The following is a 22,842-nucleotide window of genomic DNA, read 5'->3' on the forward strand; positions in this document are numbered from 1 at the left end:
CCTATGCTTTACTTTTAAAGACTGCTGTACCTTCAGGAAAGGCACTAAGCTATCCCGTGTGCTTGCAGAAGCTTTTATTATTTGTGTTTTCAAACCACAAAAAAAGCACTTGGGAAAGGGCCCAGAGCAATGTTTCAATTTCTCAAATATCCAGAAGACCAATAACAGCTACAAAATACCCTCTCAGACAGTTTGGTGCTGAGATTAGAGCCGCTCACTCAGAATTTACTACTTGGAGGTTAACAAGGCATGAAGACAACATTTGTGCTTTGCTATCATGGAACCATGTCAGAAACATTCATAATTAAAACAAAAATATTAAATTACTGTACATGCTGTGCAAAGATATGCAAGCTTATAAGAATATTTCCTTGGATATTCACAATTTTGAAAAAATTTTGCAGGTGATAGACTATATGCACAATAGCTTGTTCAACTTTAGAATAAAAAATAAGTTAAAATAAAGGCCCCTCCAAATCTCTTTTCTTGTTATCCGTGTTACTTTTAAAGTACTACAGGTTTGCCTAAGGGAACAACAAAAAAAAAGCAATGACATTATTTTCTGCAGAACCTCTCGCACTGATGATATATGCTTTTAAAAAAATGTTTTGTCATGAAAAACAATGGAAAATACTAATCAAAAGATCCAATAATCCTAGGCTTTTAGGCTAATCTTACATATTTTGCCAACATTAATAAAGAGACTTAATCAGCTACGAGCATCTTGACATATCCCATTATATTTAGTCAAACAAAATATATGTTTATTCATAAAATATTCATGTAAAAAAATAAAATCTTTGGAGTAGCGTAGCAACTCAGTATCTCAGAAGCATTGCAGACGTCTTTCTGCGGCTGTAAACCACAACTTAAAAAGAACAGAATGCAGACAAAAGTTTTATAAACTCTTAGTATACTATTATATTAGCATGTTTTACCTAGTGGTCCTTCTCCAGCAGATTCCAAGACTTGAGCAGCTTCTTGTGATACAACTGTTATTGCCCCAACCACCGACTCGTGGTTTACATCACCGTTCGGTGTGCCGTCGGGAATTATAACTAACCCATGCTTCTAAAAAATACAAAAAGAAACACCACATTCATATCAGAGCACTAAAGTACAACTCAACAGAAGGGTTTTTAAAAGGCTTTTCAAGTTACTAGAAGCAGTGACACCACAGTATTTCAACTAGCCTAGCCTACCCTAAAGGCCAGGTTTTGAGGCTGTGTAAGAGAGTAACAATGATTCCTCTTTTACATGGCCTTTGATTGCATCCCCCATGCTGGATTTCTGTAACTCTAAGTAGCTACTACTGACATACCTCTCCTCTCTTCATTGCTTCCTTCAGGTCAGCCAACTCCTCTCTGAGCTCATCTCGCTCTTTCTTAACGCAGTCAAAGAAAGCTTTCTGCCTTTCTAGGGCCTGTGCACAGGCACATGGCAAGAAAAAGAATGGCACAGAGAAAAAGCATGTAACAGATAGCAGAGAGAACTTCTACAAACACATACAAAGAGCTGAATAAAAGAAATCAGGAGGTGAATTTAATCTAATGAATACATATAAACATCCAACTCTAGCAGCTACTCTTTACAATGAGTCACCTATCTAGTCTCACTGCTACATACTTCTTGTGACATCTGAACTGGGTCTTAGTAGATTCTACAGTAGATATCTGTTTAATAGATTCCTTTTTGGTAGTTTCTAACTAAATCAAACACTAAAATAATAAATGAGTACTCTTATTTCTGGCTAGAGTGTGGCTACATTAAAATCTGCTGGATGTCATCCACCCGATAAAACTGGCTTATTCCCTGTTTAAGTGTTACAGCCACTCTGTACTAAAACCAATCATTTTCAGAGAGTGGGGCAGAGAGGGAAAAAAAAAAAAAAAAAAAAAAAAAAAAGAGGCCCAAAAGCCAATAGCCTCTCTTAGCAGGAGAGAGGATCAACTAAAAGCACAATATGGGCACAAGTTCATTTGCACACCTGCACTGCAGTTCTGCTCCCTGGGTGCAAATCAGACCTTTTTATCTGAATTGGCAGCATCTCTGCATTTCAGACAAATTTCACACTGCATGCATTACAAATAGTCCTGCCTATCAAATTACTGCAAAAAGGTGCACATGTTTTCCCCCCAAAATCATCTAACTAAACATTGTATCATGCAGGAATGTTTAGGAATAGACTGATATCACGAAAGAAACAAAGGTGAGTCACTGTACTGAAATTGCTCCCCATGAAAATTGCAGTATGCTGCATTTTAATAATTGTCCAAAATGCACATGCTAGAGCAATACCTCAATGCAGTATTCTGTTAATTTCAACAGAAGAAAGAAACTTCTGGCATGAAATCCACCTGGCGGCAAGGACCCTGCAGTTACCGGGCAGCGGCTCCTCCTTTCCAACCGGCACGAGCAGCAGGCAGGGAGCGCTCGTGGGCCCAGGGCTGCCAGGGCAGCTGCCCCGGTACCTCCCTGCACAGAGAGCCTGGCAGCCGCTCCTGCCTGCCGAGGGGGCGGATTCCGCCTACGGCGCCAGCCAGGTCACCACGTAGGAAGTTTTACAAATTGCATTTTCTGTATGAGGATGAAAAGCTTCAACACTCACTTCAAAAATTGTATTAATATTCTACATGTGGACCAGACATCCTTCACATTTGTTAGGATTAAAGCAACTGACTTTTAGGGCTCATATTGCAGGCAAAAATTTTCTCATAAAAAAGTAACAAGACCTGTATGCATAGCAACTTGTTATGTTGTAGATTTGATTTGCACTATTCACCACTATGCAAATAAAGTGGAACTCATTTCTTTCTCTAAATAGGAGAAAGATTTAAACATTTAAAATACTTTTCAAATGGAAGTGGCCTTCGTTTCTTTGGTGTACACAGCATTCCTTGGAGAAAAAAAAAGTATCAGTCTACTTCTAAAAATGCAAAAAATACCTTCCCCCATATCATTTCATACCCCTATTTTTTTATCTTTCCAATTAATTGTCTCCTGGAGATCAAACACCTCTTTGGTTATGCAGTCTATATTCTGCTGCATTCGTTGATTCTCCTGTAGCAAATACGATGAAGACAGAATAAGAGAAGAAAAAGAAAGACGAGTAAAGAAATGGGAAAAAATGTCTGAACAGATAAAGGAAAGGAAACAGTAGGAGTCAACCAAAGAGTTTATGAGCATGACATAAAAGAAAAAGGATGCAACCCAGCGTAACACAGGGTCCCTTCAAATTCATACAAAACTGTATTTTTATTGAACCACTTAACGCTGATAGGAATATTTAGCTATAGCAAGAACTATTTCGTAACAAGTCCCATTGCAAACTGCAAATAACATCCTTTCTTTAGAAAAATAACTGCCTTGCAGTAATTTCCATTTACCAACAAGTGCTGTATGGAAGTGATTTCCCTCCACCCCCAACTTTCAAGATTCAAGATTCAAGAGCAAACAGAAATCATCTTGTTCACAGAATAAAGACTGAAGTAGAGCCACAAGCATATAAATACATATGTACATAAAAACAGCTTTCACATTCAACCACCTAAGCTATTGAAATACATTAGAAAGTTAACTGCAACAGAAGCAACAATTCTAAATTTTGTAATTGAGTGTTAAAGAAAGGAACGTAACTGATTTCTAGTCAGCAGTTGCCTTCCCTATATTTGTCTACCAGCAATGTCAAATATAAACAAACACCTTCCAGTGATCAAATAAAACCAAACCTACCTTTTAACCCATAAATAAGAAATATATTTGCAAGACAATGACTGTTAATAAAGCTAAGAATAAGATACTGGAGAGGAAAATAGGGCTAGGAATAATTTTTTGCACTCCCCAAAAATTGAACTTAATTTTTCAACCAGTCTCCTAAATGGCTTCCGCTAGGTTATCTGGAATAGTTGCACAAATAAATTTGGGTACATTTGAATGGGCTGCCTGCACATATTCAATGCACATGCTGCGTACTCCCACAGCAAACACTCCAGAACCATCTGCTGTGTATTCCTCATTCATTTATCCTAAAAACCACCACCCAGGGAACAGACACTAAAGCAGCAAACTTAAAGCTTTTTCTTGACAGCGAAGTCAAAGAGATTCCAGAAAACATGACAGAGCTTCAAATGGAATGTGCAGAAGTTTTTTGCCTATCAGCACATCAGTCTGGGCACAACGTTGCTACCTAGGCTGATCAGAGCCCTTTTCTTCTGCTTGTAAATCACGCCAATGCCAGTTCATGCACTTAATCCTTTTCTCAGCATCATCATCATCTCTGCGACTTTTCAAAAAGACTCTGAGCTCACTGGGCTACTGCCTGTATAGCACAAGAATTTGGTGGGAAGAAGATATCAATCCAGAACAATACCTGCTACTGTCAATGCATCAGAACTTCCAGCTAGGCCTAATGAGATTTTGAGCAACATAATCATTAGTTCAGCCCTCAAAGAGGGAAAAATAAAGAGAACATTGATGACAGAACCAGGGTTCTTGCAGGAATTAAGGATTTTTACAATGTGTAATACATTTTTGAAAATCTTGCAGTGACGTTATTAACTTCAGAAATTGAGAGATTAATAGCTTAAACTCGTCTCAGTAAAACAAAAAAAAAATATTTGTTAACAAGTCCAAGATGATAATGAAATTAATTTTGTGCATAGGAAGACTGTACTTGTGCAAATCTTACACCATTTTTGTTTACACACATTCTATCACACACTGTCTCAGATGAACATACCTCTATCAATTCATCTCTCTGACGAAGGCCTTCTTTGAGTTCATCCAGCTTATGCTGTAGAACACTGCATGTGTGTTTTTGCCTTTCCAATTCCTAAAAACATCAGGAGGCATGATTTAGTTTGGATTTGAGAAACATCTCCAAAAAAAAAAAAAAAGAGAGAGAGAGAGAGGGGTAAAGGTTTGCTTAACATAACACTACCAAGGAGATTATTGCAACAATTTAAGAAATTCAAACAATCGAATAGCTAAAATTCACATAGTCAGTGACTAAATTCTCTAGATACTTCCTACATGGAAGATTTTATTTAGTGATATTTACAGTGGAAGAAAAGATTTATGAGCTCAGCCTTTTTCTCCCCTTCAAAAAACAATCCTCAAAAAAACAACAGTACCTTTGACTTCTCTTCATTTTCCCTGTAGAACTCTGCTATCTGTTCTTCTTTCTCCTCAATGACATCCTTTAAAATATCCACTTGGTAAACCAAGTTGTTCTTTTCATTGTCTAGCTGAGCATTGGAAACCATGGCTTTCTTGTACTTCTCTTCAACTTCAGCTAGAGAATCCTACAGACAGCAGAAAGACTCACTTTAGCCTAGCTTTTTGACAAATCACACCACCATAACATTCAAAAGTGTTAATCTCTTGTATAGTAAAGTGAGGCAGACATCCTTTTTTCTGAAGTATTATTCATGTCTTTTCTTTAGAGAAATAAAGTCATGGTCATTTCCATTACTCAGGTTATGCTATATCCAGCAATGAAAATTACAGCAAATGCATGAAAATTACAAAATATTTCACCTGCATTTCCTGCTCTGACACCTTCATAGCTTTACTAAATCACAAGAACAAAGAAATAATGCACAGCTTTACTGCATTTTTAATGCATGCATAAGAACGCTTCAGAATGGAGCAACGAGTGTGACAAAGAGAACTCACACAAATAAACAAATGACAAGAGATAGCAGAAATATCTTTAAGGGAAATTTGAAAATAATCCTCATTAATATAGTTCTATAACTCTGGTTTCAAGTTTTAAGGTAGTCGCATCCTTTTTTCAATAATGATTTTAATGAGCTATTTAAGCAGACTTTGTGTCTTTTATTTCATAGTAAGAAAATGCTTTCTCCATACTCCTCCCCCAATCCCACCCTAAATACAAGTCTTCTAAAGACAAAGGGAAATACATCAAGATTTACCTACTCAACCTCTCTACCTGCAAGTACAACATGCCTTGCTAATCCCACTTAGCTAATTCTATCATTTCTTGCATTTACCCACCATGATTTTATATTATTTTTCCCTGGTATTATAGCAAATATAAACTATTGGGATATAGGAGCAACTATTATTCCATGCCCTTTTAAATATACAATGATTGCAATATGAACTATTTTCAAAATAATTTCAATTTTCAAAATTAAGTTTTATGAAGTCCTAATTTTAGAGTTAAAAAAGATTAAACTATTTCCTTTAATAAATTATTTTTGAGGCAGAAAAGTGCGAATTACTTTTGGAAAAGAAACCGAGCTTTGTCTAAACGTCTCAAACTACTTAAGAGAACTGGGACATTGATAAGGTCACTTTGGAACAGTTCCTTCTTTCTGAGGAAGATACTTGCAACATGTTCCTTATGCTGCAAGAACTTCATGGAGTTTCAGTTACCTTTTGGTTAAGTAAGAAACAATAAGAATTGAGAGAGTCCCGTAAAATGAACAAGTGATAAAATTTGAGGGTAGAAAAAGGAAGAGAGAAATATTGAGGAAAGAAAAAAAGGGTTTCTTTCTGGCTGATTCATGGGAAAGTGGATTGAGTCAGCAAAACAGAAGCACCTAGAGACATTAAGAGACTGGAACAACTGACGAAGTCAAAACGATCCTCCTGCAGTTTGTTTTGCTGACACCAAGCAGGTCTGAAGCCAGGCAAGAAACTTTTTGCTCTATGCAGATGAACAACCACAGAGATGTGCAAGCAGCACAGCTACATATCACTGTTATTCAATGACTGAGAAAACACAAGATATCCTAGTAACTCAACTTACACAACACAAAACTGCTAAAATGGTGGTTGAGAAAACCTTACTAATTAGGAAAAAGGGCTCCCCAAAGAATCTCCAAGGAAGGCAATTTAACTTTCAGTCGCATTATTTAGTATTATTAATAATTACTATATTTATATAATAATAATTTAAAACTGTATAAACCAATTCTGCCAGTCAAGTGTACATCAAGATCTTACTCTACACGGCAGACCCGTGCTCTTTGCAAAGTGTAACTGCTTAAAATGGACAGTGCATTAGTAAGGACTCAACATCAGTCAGGCCACACGGGCAAACATGCACAAACATTAGCTATTTTGAAATTACAATGCAATCTCATCTTTAATTCCAAGTTAATAGAATCATACCTATTTCTAAAGATCTTGCAACTCTCCCTCAAACTCACTATGGGAAGCTTTCAAAGCGCTAGGCAATTTAGCAGTATTAGAAAAAAAAAAACAGCTTTGTGACAATTCTGCTTTTTGAAATCCATTTAATATACATATAATAATATGATAAAAATATACTTCATCTGAGCCTCTGTCAGATTCAAATATGGTTACTTATCCTCTGAGGAGGGAACAATTTTTGATACGTATTTTCAATCATTCATTGTATTTCCTCTTCACTGTACTATTCAATATTATGTTATTTAATTAAAGAAATTCAAGGAGGATGTTGAATTGCTGTTATACTATTTAATGACAAGTAATATTAAATTCATTCTCTATATTAATATACAAAATATATTCTTAAAACTTGCTCCTTTTACACAGAACTATTTATAGCTTGGCAAAGGGAAAGCGAACAGAACAACTATTCTGAAAAAGATATTGTAAGTCACATCATTTGCTGTATCGAATTTCCCTTCAACACAGAATGCAAAATAGTCATAATTTAGATTAACTATAAATTCCTAATTGAGTAGGCACAAAAGAAACATTTAGGCAGAAGTCTTATTAACCTATTATTGAAAATATTAGAAAAATTAAAAGATAATCAGAATGCAAGCCATGAACATGAAAAAAACTCTCTTGATGGCTGTATACAAATGATCCACACGAACTTCATCTGGCCTGCAAGCACTATGCCTGATGAGATTCATGTGATTGCATCTTTCTAAAGTATCACTTTGGTTTTATTTTTATAAAATTCAGTATTTTCTTAGTTAAGGTCTTTGTCATGACTACCCCACTTCTCTTCCCCCTTCAATATACAAGTACTCTGAGTTCCCACTAAATGGCTAACAATAAAAAGCACTAAAAATATAGATTGAACCTCTCATTATCATACCAGAAAACACCTGGTTAAGAGAAAGTTTAATACTATTTTAATATAAGCCAAATAATTAGCATTGTTTCTAAATGTACAGTGAGACAGTAGAGCTTAAAAATTTACCCACACGACAAATAATGATGTGCTCTAAGCATTAAATGTTAAATACATGCTTCAAACAAATTTAAAAAGCTAGTTAGTAAAGCCTTACATGGTTAGTGGAGCCAGTGCCATCTCCATTACCCACAAAACCACATGGAACACATGCTTGGGAGAAGCCCTGATACCTTTAGTTCTTTAAGTCCCTGCATGTATCTCCCTTCTACATCGTGTATCTGGTCCTTAAGATCATAGATATCCTGCAGGACATAGGAATGAACCATTGCATAAGTAGTACGGGGAAAGAATTTATAGCTGAACGAGCATTAAAAAGGTTTCCATGCATTTCTATCAAATGCCAAAGCCTGCAGTAACTCACAGAAGTTATATTTAATTCACAATGCTTAACCAGAAGAAAATTAAGATTTGTTTATAGCACTGAATCCAAGTCATGGGAATTAAATATTTTCAGAGACAGCAAAAAGCTATTTCAAATTTGATATATACATTTTTTTAATAGAAGCTAAATATCAGCACTGTAAATATTTATGAACACAACCAATACAATATCATGACAAATATATATATCTCTCCTCAGATTGAAAGCATTCCATCACTTTTTCTATAAAGAGAAGACAGAAGCTTGATAGCAAAGAAAATTCTTCCTAATAACAAATATAAATTAGCTCCAAATTCTCCAGTAACAGAGTTTACCCGTAGTTCACTTAGGGAGGCATCAGGATCCACCAAACTGCTTGTGTCTCCACTTCCTCTCCTAGATGAGTTGCCACTTAGAGGGGTTGCACTTATTGAATTGCGGGATGATGGCTTAAAAAAGTGGAAGACAACATATCAGGAAGCATACTGTGATTTCTGACAGGGTAACCTCCTTTTGCTGATTTTACCTTATTCTTTATAAATTATTTCACAGTCACAGAACACCTTTCTCCCTCTCTTGTTTTTACCATTTCTTAATACAAGGTTACAGACAGTATTTTCCATTGATTACTTTCCAACACTTCTGTTATTTCTTGGTGAAGTGTCGGTTTCTCTTTGGTGCTATATGCTTTGCTTTTGAGAAGCTAATAGAACACTGAGGTTATGTAACAACACAGAGAAAACCTAGATGGCTCATCGTAGCATTTTAATTTTGAGTATTCTATTCTGAACACTGTCATAAGGGAGCTGTTAGTACTGGAAAGTATGAAAGTTCAAAACATTTTTTTAAGTTCTAATTTCTGCCATATTCAGGAGAATGTCTCCAACAGCATCTATTATCCAAATTTTACAGCCCTGTTCTCTTAAAATTAAACCTGTTCTGCTATTTCCTAACATAAAGGATGATTTTTACAAGAAATGTTATTCAAAGTAAATAAAAATAAAATTTTCTTGGTAAATAAAAGGTGCGAAGTCCATTAATTCCTGGTAGATAAAATCGATGTTCAAGAATACCACTTCGCAAGATCTATGAAATAACTAAATTATATTCTACTAAAAAACACATAACATTTCAACTTTTGGAACTACTTCAAAGCTTGCGAATTAATGTTGAACGCTGACTTTCAATAATAGTTAAATTAAAAGCTCTTACCCTTGAATAAATTTCCAAATGTGTTTTGTCACTCTTTTCTTCCAGCTGAAAGAGAAAAGAGAAAGCAATCATAATATATCTTCTGTGATTAAAGTCTATATATAAGCACCATCATCTGTGGTGAATTTCTCAGACACTGAGAAATATTTAAGGAAAAAAAAAGAAACAAATGAAAAAAAAGTTAGCAAATACTGAGTGGTGGGGGGAAAAGGGGCGAGGAGAGGAGAGGGAAAAATAATAAGCCTGGAAGAGTAGTTTTTTATTTAATTGCAAAGTTTTTACTTTAATTACTTTATTAAGTAAGTAAATGCATATAGTAACTCAGAAACTTTAAAGAAAAAAATGTTAAAAGACAATGCTAAAAATTCAAAGTGTACTGCACAACAAAAATGCTTCAGCATCTTATATTTCAACAGTGACTGCAACACTTTGTGGCATAACAAATGGAAAACTTTATGCAAGCACAGTTTACGTTATTAGTGACGCCCGTGTGCATGTCAGTCATTAGGAAACACGTTCATTACTTCAAACTCTTTGACAAAGCTAGCCAGCAAAAACATCAGGACAAGAACAACTCAAGTGAACACATGCCTGAAATGTATTAACAGCAACCTACTAAACAATTTCCATTCAAGCGTTGAAGCTAGAGCAAAAGAACAAACTTAAATAGACCCCCTAGCTTTTTAGCTAAGAAGTTCTGATATTCCCAACTTTCACTATAGTTTTCCTTAATTCCAACAGTTCTGTGAATCAAAATAGATGATATAAAATGACATCCATATATTGATATGTGTTCTAATATTGGCATGATTGCTGTAATACCTCACTTCTCCAAAAACTAAGTGATTTAGAAGCATGCTAGAATCAAGGTAGAAACAAGCTCACTCCATAAGATTTTCCTTTTCCTGCCACTATGTTTTCTACAGGAGCAACACCATTTTTCATTGACAAATCTGCACCATCTACAACGATGTCTTGAAATTGTAAACAGCAAATATTTCTCACCACTGTAATGACAAAATGATGTGAAGAATCCTATTGATACGAAATATCTATATGGAATTACTTAAAATAACAACGACTACATCAAGAAAGGCAACTGAGAAAATAGTGTCATTGCCAATCTTGGTCTCCACGCTCTCTTAGCAGAGCATTAGCTCCAGGAAAGAAGCTTTATTGAAGAGGGAGGAGAAAAAAAAGCTAAATTTAGACTAGAGAGATGACTGATCTCTCTTACACTTGGAACACAGACAATAAATATCCTGCAACATTATAATACAGACTGTGCTGCATTAAGTACCATCTAAATGCTGAATCACAGAAACAGTGCCTGTAAGGGCACTCGGGAAGTCATCTGGTTTGGTCTCCCTCCCAAAGCAGGACCGTGGCCAACAGTTCCATTTAGCTGTGTATTCATTTAGCTGATTTTCTCAGAAAAAGCAGTAAGCTTTCCTGAGCACCTTGCTTCCTCTATTTGAGAGAAAAAAAGATGGGAAAGTTTTCTACCTTTGCTAAGTTGGTACAGAATAGTAGTCACTGCAGCTTGTATTGCGCGTTACTGAAATACTGGAGATAGTTTCCTTTCCATAGGTAGTCTACTGACCAAAAGTTGGTGTTCAGGTAAAAAGTTGGTGGTCAGGTAGCCTACCTGACCAAAAGTTGGTGTTGAGACACTTGAAAAAAACATATGGATACAATACTAATTGCCAGTATGAGGGCCTTGGAATGCATGCAGAAGGCCAAAATATAAAAATAATAAAAAAGAAGCGATACATAAACTCTTCACCATCTGATTTCTTCCTTTTCTCCTCATCCTTTGCATAAAACTTTGCCTGAGAAAGAACTTAGACTTTCTATTCGCAAGGAAGATTTCACATTAAAGAAAGCAGCATCTCCTAAAAGCAGGTCTCTTGGTGACCATTCAAAAGTGCCTGATGCCAGACTACACAACTTTTTAACTCTTCAAATTTAAGGGTCTAAGGCTATTTCCCACCTTTACTTCCTTCAAAGGCAAGCATAAGAACAGGAATTTTCCTGTCTTTTATACAAAAGAAAAAAAAAAAGAATTATCAGGTAATAAAAATATTTCATGAACTATTCGCAGCAAAAAAAAGAGGCAGCTACGTTTATTGTCAACAATGCTCTTCTTGGTGGAAAGACTACTAACATGTACTAAAGAGAGCACACCTCCAAGAATATAAATTAGTGTTCCGAAAAGCTCTATAGGACACTAATTTATATATTAATTTTCAACACAAAAATATTTTTACATTTCAGAGATGCTTAAGTCCATCACACAATAAAGTGAAGTGTTTATCACATGCTTCTAGCAACAGGCAGAATTTCTTTAAAATAAAAGCAGCATGCAGAGGCAAATTGAAAGGAGTCCCTGAAATTCAAAGGCTTCTCATTTGGAACTTCCTTGTACTTGATAAACATGAATGATGCAGCTTGTTCTCATCCTGGCTATATGATAGCCAGGTATCCTTTTCACAAATGTGACCATTTATATATAAAATAGTTGAAATGAAATTCAAGGACTCCTGACATCTTTGTATAAAAAACAGCATTAAGCTTTAAATAAACCCCAACAATTCCAGTCAAAGTCACCTGCCGTTACATAATTCCAAGCTCTTTTACAATATTTTTTTTTCTCTTAAATATGAAAACAAAAATCCAGGATGTGTTAGCTTGCTGCATTCACCACAACATAATATCAAGCATTTCACTCACACTATTCAAACCTTGGAAATCATCTGCATCAGAAACGATGCTTCCCCTGCGGTTGGAACGACTAAAATAGTCAGCAGCAGTTTCACTTTGATCAGAAAAATCAGAAGACTTCAAAAGACAGACAGGGAAAAGAAGGAATAAAATTGAAAGCGACATCACAGCATTAATGAAAGTTTATTGACAGAAGTATACTAAATCATAACTTTAATTGCAACTTTTGCAATTCACTGATGAATAATTCAAGAGCCACATGATATAAGCATTTTGGCTAGTATGTATACGTGTATTTTTAAAACATATATTATAGTCCTGTATAATTTAAGGTATCTAAAAACCACATAAAGACAGTAAGCATTTATTGATTTCCTTCTCCTACCTGGTGTGGTAAAAAAAAGCATAGTCATCGGTACAAAAGAATATAGCACTAATATTATGTCAAATGGACTATAAAAGTTAAAGGTACATTTTTAAAAAGAACTTTTGTAGATGACAATACCAGATGGAGAGGTCAAAGAAAGCTGATAACTAAAGTTATTACTTTTATCTACAAATCTTGTCTTTTCTTCTGTCACAAGCACAACAGTAGTATTTGCAAATACAATCTGGGCTTCCTGCTATTCAAAATTTTAAGACTCTCTACAACAGAAGATAAGCTTTTCCCCCAAGGTCAAATGTCAGACAAGGACCTAAAAAAGGGGGAGGGAAATACACCAATAGGACACAGCACTTCTTGCCATCAAGGCATGATGTATCTAACAGCATTACAATTCTCATAGGAAAGCATTTTACTGCGCACCTATTGAAGTGACACTTATAACAACTGTACACTCTTTTTCATTTGCAAAAGACACATCTTTGCTGTTACAAAGTTATTAGTACACGATACACTAAACACAACAAATTAAGAAAAGTTAAGGAATAAGAAAACTTCAAATAGAAGCATGCAACCCAGCTCACCATCCTATCCTTCAGCTCTTTTATGGTATGATTACTGGATACTATACTCTCTATGTGATCATCTGCACACTACAAGGTTTAAAAGATAAACCTTTCTTTTATAATAGTAATAAAGTTGTTAGGCTGAAACATAAGGTTTGTCTATTTTGCATGAATAATTTGCATAGTGTGATTGATGATAGCCATTCTGCATAGAAAAAGAGATGCAGATAATTAGAACATTCTAAAAAAGATAACAAATCACACACTTGAAAAACAGACATTCAGACAGTTTTCCTGAACTGCAGGAAGGGTCTTCAAAAGAAACACTTAAGCTGAAAACATTAGGCATGCTTTACATTTTAAAATCCTCAAAAATGGCTACAAAATCAGTTAGTATTAAGGGCCTAATATACTTATTCTCTGCAAATCAAGCATAATGGGAGTGCACAGTAACAACAACAACTTCAGTTTGTGAATCACAATCAATACACACTTTACACAATGTATATATTTTAATGTTGACCAATGGGAAAAAAAGAAGTTCTTCTACAACTTAAACAAAAATTTAGCAGTTTATTTCTTCCCAAAGTAGAGACTTGCTTCATTACAATTGACTGAATGAGTGAAAACACCTTCAAAATCTCCATAAGAAAGCCTAAGGCGAACTAGCACAATGCTCTTAAACTAGCACCTGAAACTGCAGCACCTAAAGACTGATCCTCTCTTGCTAAACTGTTGCAGATTCTAGAAATGATCAGCGCCACTTTACCAACCAGGGGAACCACCAGATGCACATGTCCTCCAGGACTTTGTCTAACCCCAATTTAAGCAAAGATACTTCCGGATTCCTAAATAAATTCTAGGTATATTATATGCTGCACAAACCACTCCCCTTTATCAGAATTGATAGTTTTTGAATTTGAGATGCACCATAGTTTCTCAACTGTATTTTCCCATCTGTTCAAGTTTTCTCTTACTTTCCATTTTGACTTCCAGTGAATACTCAGCTGACACTTTCAATGAGCTACCCACAATGACGGCAAAAAATAACCACAGAAAGAGCACAGAAAGTGAATGTTAAGCGGCAAAAAGGACCCACACTGCCAAGCAGCCCCCTAACTCCCGTGCGTTAGTAGCGAAGTGCTCAGTAAGACATGCGAGAGGAACGCTCACCACAGGGCTACTTCGAATTGAGCTCGCTCTCGAAGAGTAACTGTATTCAGATGGCTGAAGTGATGAAGTAAATTTTCACAATTGTTATACATTTTAATCTCCAGAAAATAAAAATTTTCAAAGAAATGACCAAGAGCTTATTACACTTACAGTGCGAGAGCTATACGAGCTATGAAATCCATCACCACACAAAGATGCCTGAGAAAAAGGGAACAGAAAAGTTCTTACATTTGGCCTTGGAAAAAACAGTGCCACATTTTTATGCACTGGAAGATACTGAGCAGTGAAACCTCCTATTATCTCATAATATCAATGCATTTTCCCTTTTCCGCTATGCTTTTGGAAAGGATGGAGAACAGTATTTTCTTTACCAGCAGTATTTCTTCGCCCTATTAGGGAATTTTACTCCCAACTACAAACCTAAGATTTTCCTTGAAAAATAAGAAGTCTTAATTTTCACAAGAAAATTAAACGTTTAAAGCACAATTTACTTTTCCACTACTTAGCTCACCCCGGGAACCTTATCAAAGGGGTTATCAAAGAGTTTTACTTTGCCTCAACCATGCAGATTTTCCAAAAGGAGTTTAGTTTTGCATGATTACTAATCTTAAATAATGCATGCCATGTGAAAGAATTTTAAAGTACACTTACCACAAATTTCTATAACCTCAAGACAATGATTTACCCATTCAGATTTTTGCTTATTCTGAAACTTAACTAGATTTTTTTCATACTAGACTAGTATGAAAAACTAGACATACAAGACACACATTTTTTTCTTTAGAAATATGTCTGGTTTGACTTGTTCTTTAGAACTCCACTGTTTAATATAACTTTTATTCAAATTTTATGCATGTCCACAAAAAGAGCAGCAAAACTGCAATTACCAAAATATTTTAAGAGGAAATCTAGCAACATTAAAAGCATTTAACTAAGGTCTCCCCAAAATAAGACACACAAGCTTTAGTTTTCTTTAGAAATATGGAAAGAATGCAGATGTAATATGCTCAATCCACACGGCCATACAACACAAACTTAAGGCAACCATGCAAATGGTGCTTACGAACCAAACTGCTACTTCTTATTAAACCAGTATTTACAGAAGGAGACACCTATAAAGAGAAGGGTAATTTTAAATTTGAGAGCAAATAAAACAACTAACATTAAGCAAAACATTCTTTCACATTGTACTAACCCTGTAACTCCTAGTAGTTGCCACTGGATCACTGCATAGAGAAGACGACTGTAGTGCGAAGAACAGAAAAAGTCAAAGGCTTTTTCTGTGTACAGTGAGTGTATCTATTGTTCTATGTTCAGCAAAGAAAAAAGCTCTAGAGATTAAAATACTGAATAAAAGTATAACATGAAATTAAATAACTATCAAAAGATATGCCAGTTTTCTCTAGCTACTTATTTAATCTGACCATGACAACTTCTGAAATTACTGCAGTTGCTACTCCTCTCATCATAGAGCATCAGTTTATCATTTATATCACTATAGAAGAGAGCAGTATATTGGTGCTGAGCTTTAATAGCCTTGTTTTAAGTTAAATAGGACTTTTTAGAAAAAAGTGTCACAGCAGCTTTTTTTGTATATATTATATACATACAGTAATTCAAGACATTTTAAATCTCCATGTATGCAGAACATAATTTACATATTATAGACTAGTTTTATGAAAGGAAATAGTTACAAAAAATTGTAATTACTGCTAGCTATAGTCATTTGCAATGTTATAGAAAAGGAGAGAGGAGTTTGCTTTATAAATCATAGAACAGAATCATAGAATGCTTAAGGTTGGCAGGGACCTCTAGAGGTCATCTAGCCCAACCCCCCTGCACACGTAGGGTCACCTAGAGCATGTGGCACAGGGTGGCATCCAAGCGGGTTTTGAAGATCTCCAGAGAAGGAGACTCCACAACCTCTCTGGGCAGCCTGTTCCAGTGCTTGGGAAGCATGAGAAAGTAGAAAAAAATAGAGTGAATACAGGAAAAGACAGACCCGAGTATGGTAGGAAGAAGCTGGTTTACTATATCTAAGGCTGCTATAATTTCTTTGATCATGGTAAATTCCACTCTGTGGAAAAACAGAAAGACACAAGAAAACACACGTTTCATTTAAAGATATCAGGAATAAAAGTTCTCATGATATTGCCCAAACATTCCCAAGCTTATAACTTGCATAGAAAGTTGTAAAAAAATATTCCTTAGGGTAGACTCAAAGTCCATTTAGCTTTCTGAAGCAAGTACTCCAAGCTTCAATACTTGGTGCAATTTTCAACTAAGCTAGTTTTATTCTCTCTCCCTAATAAAGAAGAAAATACTGAGAAGTATATATTAACAGAAAATGAGGCATAAAACACATGGAAAATAAGAATAGGGGATGGACATTTATGTGATAAGCATTAGTCCACGACCTACCAGTGTTCTCTGCACCATGCGCAAATCCTGAAAACTTAGCAATTATATTTCTAGCTACTTATTTCTCTTGTTTTCAGACATATCCCCATACATTAGCGCACGTATATGTGAGAAGAAATTTGATGCACACACGCAAACAGAAAAACCCATAGATGAGTACGTGTCCAAAGTAGTGCTTCATATTGCAGGTCTCAGGAGGCACAAAAATTCACATCACATGTTTATTAAAATAGAGGGGGAAGAGGAAGGAAGCATCCCAGAAGATGCAGAGAAGTACCATAATATAAATAAACACAAAAATTCTTGTCTCAACAGAAATGTTCACTTCTCTCCGTTGCATAACTCCTGTAAACCATTAAACAACTACTTAAGTGTTAAAACCTTTTCAAAAGTTAAATCCAAAAAAAACAGTTTCCCCGTACTACCTTAATTTGTTATACACTAAACTCTTCTAGCAAGTTTTCTGAAAATCACAGCAGTCCAAAGGATTTTCCCCAAAAATTATTGGGATAAATGTAAAGTTTGTAGTAAACAATTTACTTTATTCCACATCTACTCTTAATATAACTCTAAGCAACAGGGGACCAGATAATAGAGCACATACCTCCAGCCTGACTGAACAACCTTAATACACAGAATTGACACGTTTAAATAATTCTAGAGTCTTGTAAAGGCCAAGCATATGATTTATATTAAACTGAGTTCCATTCATGTAATTCACTGACATGAATGCAGTTTCAAGTACTCAAACTCAGATCAGAACTTGGTCAATATTAAGAGTTGTTTTTTTCTTCCCTTAAAGTTATGCATGCATGTGTAAGCAAGTTAATAAATGTACCCATTAGAAAATGACTCCACAAAGTTAGTTTGTAATAAATATTGCTTTTGATAACTAACCAAGAAGTCTCTACGGAAATAAGCAGTTTTCTTCTTTGTACTAGCAGATTCACTGTAAGCATGACTCTAAGAATAAAAATTTTAAAAATTAATACTATTATTTAACAGCATGTTCAATCTTAAAGCACAGAGAGCTCATAACAACTTGAGATATTTATCACCTACAGTGGAAAAGCCATAGAAAATTCTAATTACATGATTAGAATAATATTCTTTCACAGGTAAGAAAAGAACTGTTAAGTTCCAATTATCCTGATCTTGGATTAAGTGAGGATTCACACTTTTCAATAAATAAATCCTACATAAACTAAAAACATCTAGCATTACAGATTATTATATTATGTCATACATCTGAAATAGATAACACTGTTTAAACAAATCTGGCATTTTAAGTAGCTCTATATTCCTTCCTGGTGCATCTTCGCTTGAGATGTGCCTAAGTCTTACTTGGCATAACTCCAATGAGAATGGGATGCACTCTACTTCTTATTAAGCAATAGTAAAGTTATATAAACAACCTGCATTTTCTCTAGAACTAAACAATTCTCCATTATAACAGCATAAATTTCTACTTATAAATAAAGAACACAAATACATGGGCGCACACACATAAACATTTTTTGAAAACTATGACTTCTTCAAGTCTAATCTATATGCGTCACACAAGTACACTTAAAATACTGTAAAGATAGATTAATAAAAAATGTTTACATAAGATAGCCATCTGTAATACATAACTGCATTAGTCTTCTCCTCCCCCACGAGAAAGTTCATACATGCAGGCTATGGAAAGTGTTTGGATGGCATTCATATTCTAGATCTGATAGTGCAAATCAAACATGTTAGTGTCATTATACCTTAAAACACACACACATACACACACACAGACTTCACTCATACAAAATCATGCAGAGCGTTAACATACAGGGACGGAATATCTTGTAGATCTATCCTTAGCACTGTCATACTAGGGTAAAAGAAAATGAAATTAAAATACAAAAGTTAAAAAGAGACAAAAATGCTATTAAAAATGAATTGAAAACTTAAAAGGTAATTAGAACACAATCTTATCCCATAAAAAGGCATTTTTGGGCTGGATTCCCCCCCCCCGTTCCCCACAATTAAACCTCCTTTTTTAGCTCTTTTCTGGCAATAACCTGATTTATAAAAAGCAAGATAATTTCAGACTGTCATAGGCTATGTTTAATATTTTCCTGCTGTTTTGCTAACATAATTTTAAACAATTAAGCCAGCTGGCATGGCAAGTTGTACTAAACAAAGGTAATATTTGCTAGGTAGCAGGATAAAAGGCTCATCTCCGCATGCACAACGGAGCGCAGAGGATCATCAGGTGTCACCATTGCCCACAAGGTCCAGAAAGGCTCTCCAGAGCATCTTGCCATCCATCTGAGGAGCGTTACTGGTGAGGAGGCTCCCTTATCAGGAACTTTTTTTTCTTGCTAAAAGTGTTTCCACCCAGGACCCAGAGGTCTCTGTACCAGTTTTAAGGAACTTCACCAAATTTTTAAATATAGCTTTTACCTCTAAGTATTAATTTTGGATGGCTAAGAAGAGCAACAGCTCCTTCAGAGAAGGCAGCCAGATCAAACTCAGATAACTTATTATACCACTTAACTTATCCCTGAATATAAATTATTATCAGTTTACTAACAAACACATTTCATGTAAAGATTGATTAGAAATACTACAAAATATTCAGAAACTACACTACCAAAAGTGAGATTTCTTCTTGTATTCCTGTCTTTATTGTAGGTTCGCATTATACACCATAGTAATCAATATAATTTGGGTGAAAAAAGTGTTTCCTGACCCAGCTTTCAGCAACATCTCTGTACTAACAGAACCACACACAGCCTTCGCTCCCTCATTCGACTTCCCCTTTCACCTTTAGGGACACTGGAAGAGTCAGACTGGAGGGACTACGTATTTCCTTCAAATTGAAATTTGAGGTTCTCTTTCAGTTACAAGTTTTATCTGAGCCCTTAAATTTGCTATCACAGAGAAATCACTGCATTTTTTTTTTTATCAGCCACTGCAACAGTCCAGTCGATGCTGCTTTCAAAAAGACACTTTGACAGAACTGCTGCTGTTGGTGAGTAGGCACAGAAATGGTTATGGCAGGAGCACATCAGAGCATGCTTGTTCCAGGCTACACACCACAAGGTCTCTCCTCCGGGAAGCACTTGTTCTGCTCCTGTGTGACCCACCGGCATCCAAAGAACTCTTAAGAATGAAATTGTAAAGATTATATCAATACAGAAAATTTAATATAAACTTCTAAAGGCAGATACAGGTAGCTGCTAATCTTCACTTGAAAAGGCACAAAATAACTGCTCCAGTTGTAAAGCGATTTTGGGTAAGTGTCAGGAAATTGAGCCTTGTTTTATCAACCATGTGTTCGTGGATGAATTCTTACTCTGTTGGCTTAATTTGGACGTTAACACGAGATCGCAAGGCTACAAACAATGTCACATAACACTGACCAGATTATTTTCTGCAAAATTATTGCTGTCTGCAAAGAATCCACCATTTTTCTTGATTTACTTTTACTTGATTTGTAAGGTTTACCTGGTGAGAATACCCATGTGATAAGTTGCAAAAGCATTTACTTAACAATAGACTTTGCAAGTTCACCTTAAAGATTATATACAACTGCTCAAACCTCTTAGGAAGTACATTCTGTGAAAAACAGAAAAATTCCTACCCTGTAAGTAAAACATTAGTGACACAAAAGAAAACAGAAAAGCCAGTACAGAAGTACTTCTATTAGCAGGATTTGGGATGCCTTGCATCATTGAGATAAGGATCTATTATTAATGAGTATCATCTTTCCACAATCTTCTCAGAGAGCTAAGCCCTGCATGATCTTCCATTCCTTGTATTTTAAGCTATTTCTTTCTGTTTCTTCCACAAGCAATACCGACACCTGGTAGTACTTGAAGTGTAAGAAAAGCCACTATAGCAGCAATTTGGAACCAAAGTCACAAGACAGTGTAACTCATCTTCAGTAGGCGTCATTGATCATAGGATGACTTGAGTCATGAGTAATATTTACTTTATAAAACAGAATTTGCTGGTTTGCATTATTTCTAAGAAAAATAAGGAAATTCAGAAAGGGAGATTTTTTTTTGTATTAGAGCATTACTACCTAAACTAGACTAACAGCTTTACATCTGACCATGAGGTTTGATGTTTAGCAGTAACCACAACACTATGACAATTTCTGTAAGTATCTTACGGCAGATGTAACTCCCTGTCATGTAAAAACAAGACTAAATCTTACTATCTGAAAATATTTGAAGCCTAAGCAAGTGCAATGATTCATTTTCTAAAAAATTTAAAATATAAAAATGTAAGTTGAAATAACACTGGAGAATGATACTTAAAATATGTCATTAAAGTAATTTGAAATAATATATTGCTGAATGACATATTTCCAAGCAGTTCCTCAACATCTACTCCTTTTCACCACAGGCCTATTCTAAAATATAGGAAGAATTGTTATCTGGTGAAAAGCCATATTTTATTTATATGTATGTATGTATGTATGTAAAATACATGCATGTGTAATGCAAACTCAAAAAATTAAAGCATGAGACTTTTTTCACTAAAAGTATGTGAAAGTACATAAATTATCTTAATATTGACAGAAATAAACATCGGGATGAATTTTAATATTAAATGCAACTTAAAATTCTGACACTAAGATTGATAATTAAGCATAATATGTTCCCTAGGTGAATTAAATCAAAAGTCAGATGAAATGTATTTTTAAAAGGACATGATGGAATGGAAAAAATATACAGTTTGAACACAAACCAAGTATGAATGTCGACTGGACCGGTGAGAATACCTGGCCCTCTCTGAATCTTCCTGAGAGAGAAGAAATGTAGTTATTTAGACTTCTTTTCTTTTTGTTTTAATGAAATAAAAGCAAGCAAACATGTGCAACATGCTGTTAGCATTTTCAATGTCACAAGCTATTTGGAGTAATGCACTGCAGCAAGTGAACTCATCCACATCAGAACTGTGGTTTTGCTCATTTTTATAGGCATATACTTCACACTTCATAATGAGAAGAAAATAAAATTGATTTAATACAATTAGCAATAGACAATCATTTTTTCTGACAACTGTATCAAGTGCAGAAAAAAACCCTTTGAATTAGAAGTAAAACTCAAAATTCACGAATCTAAATGAAGTCTTACAAAACTACAGATTAGTATAAAATTTGCTAAAAAACTACTAAAATTAGGATGTGAATTTTTTAAAGTATTTTAGCCTAAATATAGATGCTTCCAGTCCACTCTCATTCTCACTTTCTTCATACATATCTTCCCTTATTTTAAAAAACAAAGCTTCTTAAGTAAATTGATCAATTGTATATTGTAAATTCTCTATGTGGCTCAGATCTACAGTGACAGTAAAAACAGCACCCCAGCTTCATTAAATCTGGACAGACAGGTATTTGAGACTCTTTGATATCCTTAGTTCAGTTGAAGGATTGGGGAAACTTCACTTTGCTTCAAACATGAAATTGTGAGAAATAAGACAAAGCTAATTTAAAACTAAGGGGAAAATGCATTTTGCTCAAAGCTTCTCATATTTTTAGTTACAAGAAATAAGCATGTTAAGGAAGAGTTTATTTTTTAATTAATCCATTTTAAAGCCAGAATAGATGCTAAAACTATAAATCCTTCCTAAAATTAGTCTCTTGCTATAGTTTACAATATGAAGCACTCCAAAGATTAAGTAGCAAATCTTCAGAGTTGAAAGCTCAGCCTTCAACAAAGTCATGAAGCCTGAAGCTTTGTATTAGCACAAAGATCAATTTCATAATATGTTAGTCTCTCCCAAGTGCCTCAAGTCTAAAGAGACAAATATTTAGTTTGTTACTAACTTTTGCATCTTGCATATA

At 35.0% G+C, this 22,842-nt stretch overlaps 1 protein-coding gene across 7 annotated transcripts in view; it reads right to left on the reverse strand.

Annotated features, from left to right (window-relative positions):
- The window catches only part of LRRFIP2 (LRR binding FLII interacting protein 2), a 38,286-nt gene that overhangs the window by 4,885 nt on the left and 10,559 nt on the right, over positions 1 to 22,842 (reverse strand). Inside the window, exons 4-20 of one of the 7 annotated variants that reach the window (XM_088521361.1) lie at positions 21,744 to 21,797; positions 20,082 to 20,147; positions 17,904 to 17,969; positions 16,588 to 16,662; positions 15,781 to 15,828; positions 15,653 to 15,697; positions 14,736 to 14,783; positions 14,586 to 14,639; positions 12,474 to 12,581; positions 9,741 to 9,785; positions 8,864 to 8,977; positions 8,338 to 8,409; positions 5,133 to 5,303; positions 4,739 to 4,831; positions 2,968 to 3,060; positions 1,322 to 1,423; positions 939 to 1,071 (exon numbers count right to left, since the gene is read on the reverse strand). In XM_088521361.1, coding sequence (XP_088377487.1) covers positions 939 to 1,071; positions 1,322 to 1,423; positions 2,968 to 3,060; positions 4,739 to 4,831; positions 5,133 to 5,303; positions 8,338 to 8,409; positions 8,864 to 8,977; positions 9,741 to 9,785; positions 12,474 to 12,581; positions 14,586 to 14,639; positions 14,736 to 14,783; positions 15,653 to 15,697; positions 15,781 to 15,828; positions 16,588 to 16,662; positions 17,904 to 17,969; positions 20,082 to 20,147; positions 21,744 to 21,797 — 1,387 coding nt within the window. The remainder of the gene's footprint in view (positions 1 to 938; positions 1,072 to 1,321; positions 1,424 to 2,967; positions 3,061 to 4,738; positions 4,832 to 5,132; positions 5,304 to 8,337; positions 8,410 to 8,863; positions 8,978 to 9,740; positions 9,786 to 12,473; positions 12,582 to 14,585; positions 14,640 to 14,735; positions 14,784 to 15,652; positions 15,698 to 15,780; positions 15,829 to 16,587; positions 16,663 to 17,903; positions 17,970 to 20,081; positions 20,148 to 21,743; positions 21,798 to 22,842) is intronic. The other 6 variants (XM_010223793.2, XM_088521362.1, XM_088521359.1 and 3 more) reach the window with 6 other exon arrangements.

The sequence above is a fragment of the Tinamus guttatus genome, unplaced genomic scaffold (assembly GCF_059628265.1).
Source record: "Tinamus guttatus ecotype Peru unplaced genomic scaffold, ASM5962826v1 Tinamus_guttatus_pri_ptg000119l, whole genome shotgun sequence".
Taxonomy (NCBI): Eukaryota; Metazoa; Chordata; class Aves; order Tinamiformes; family Tinamidae; genus Tinamus; species Tinamus guttatus.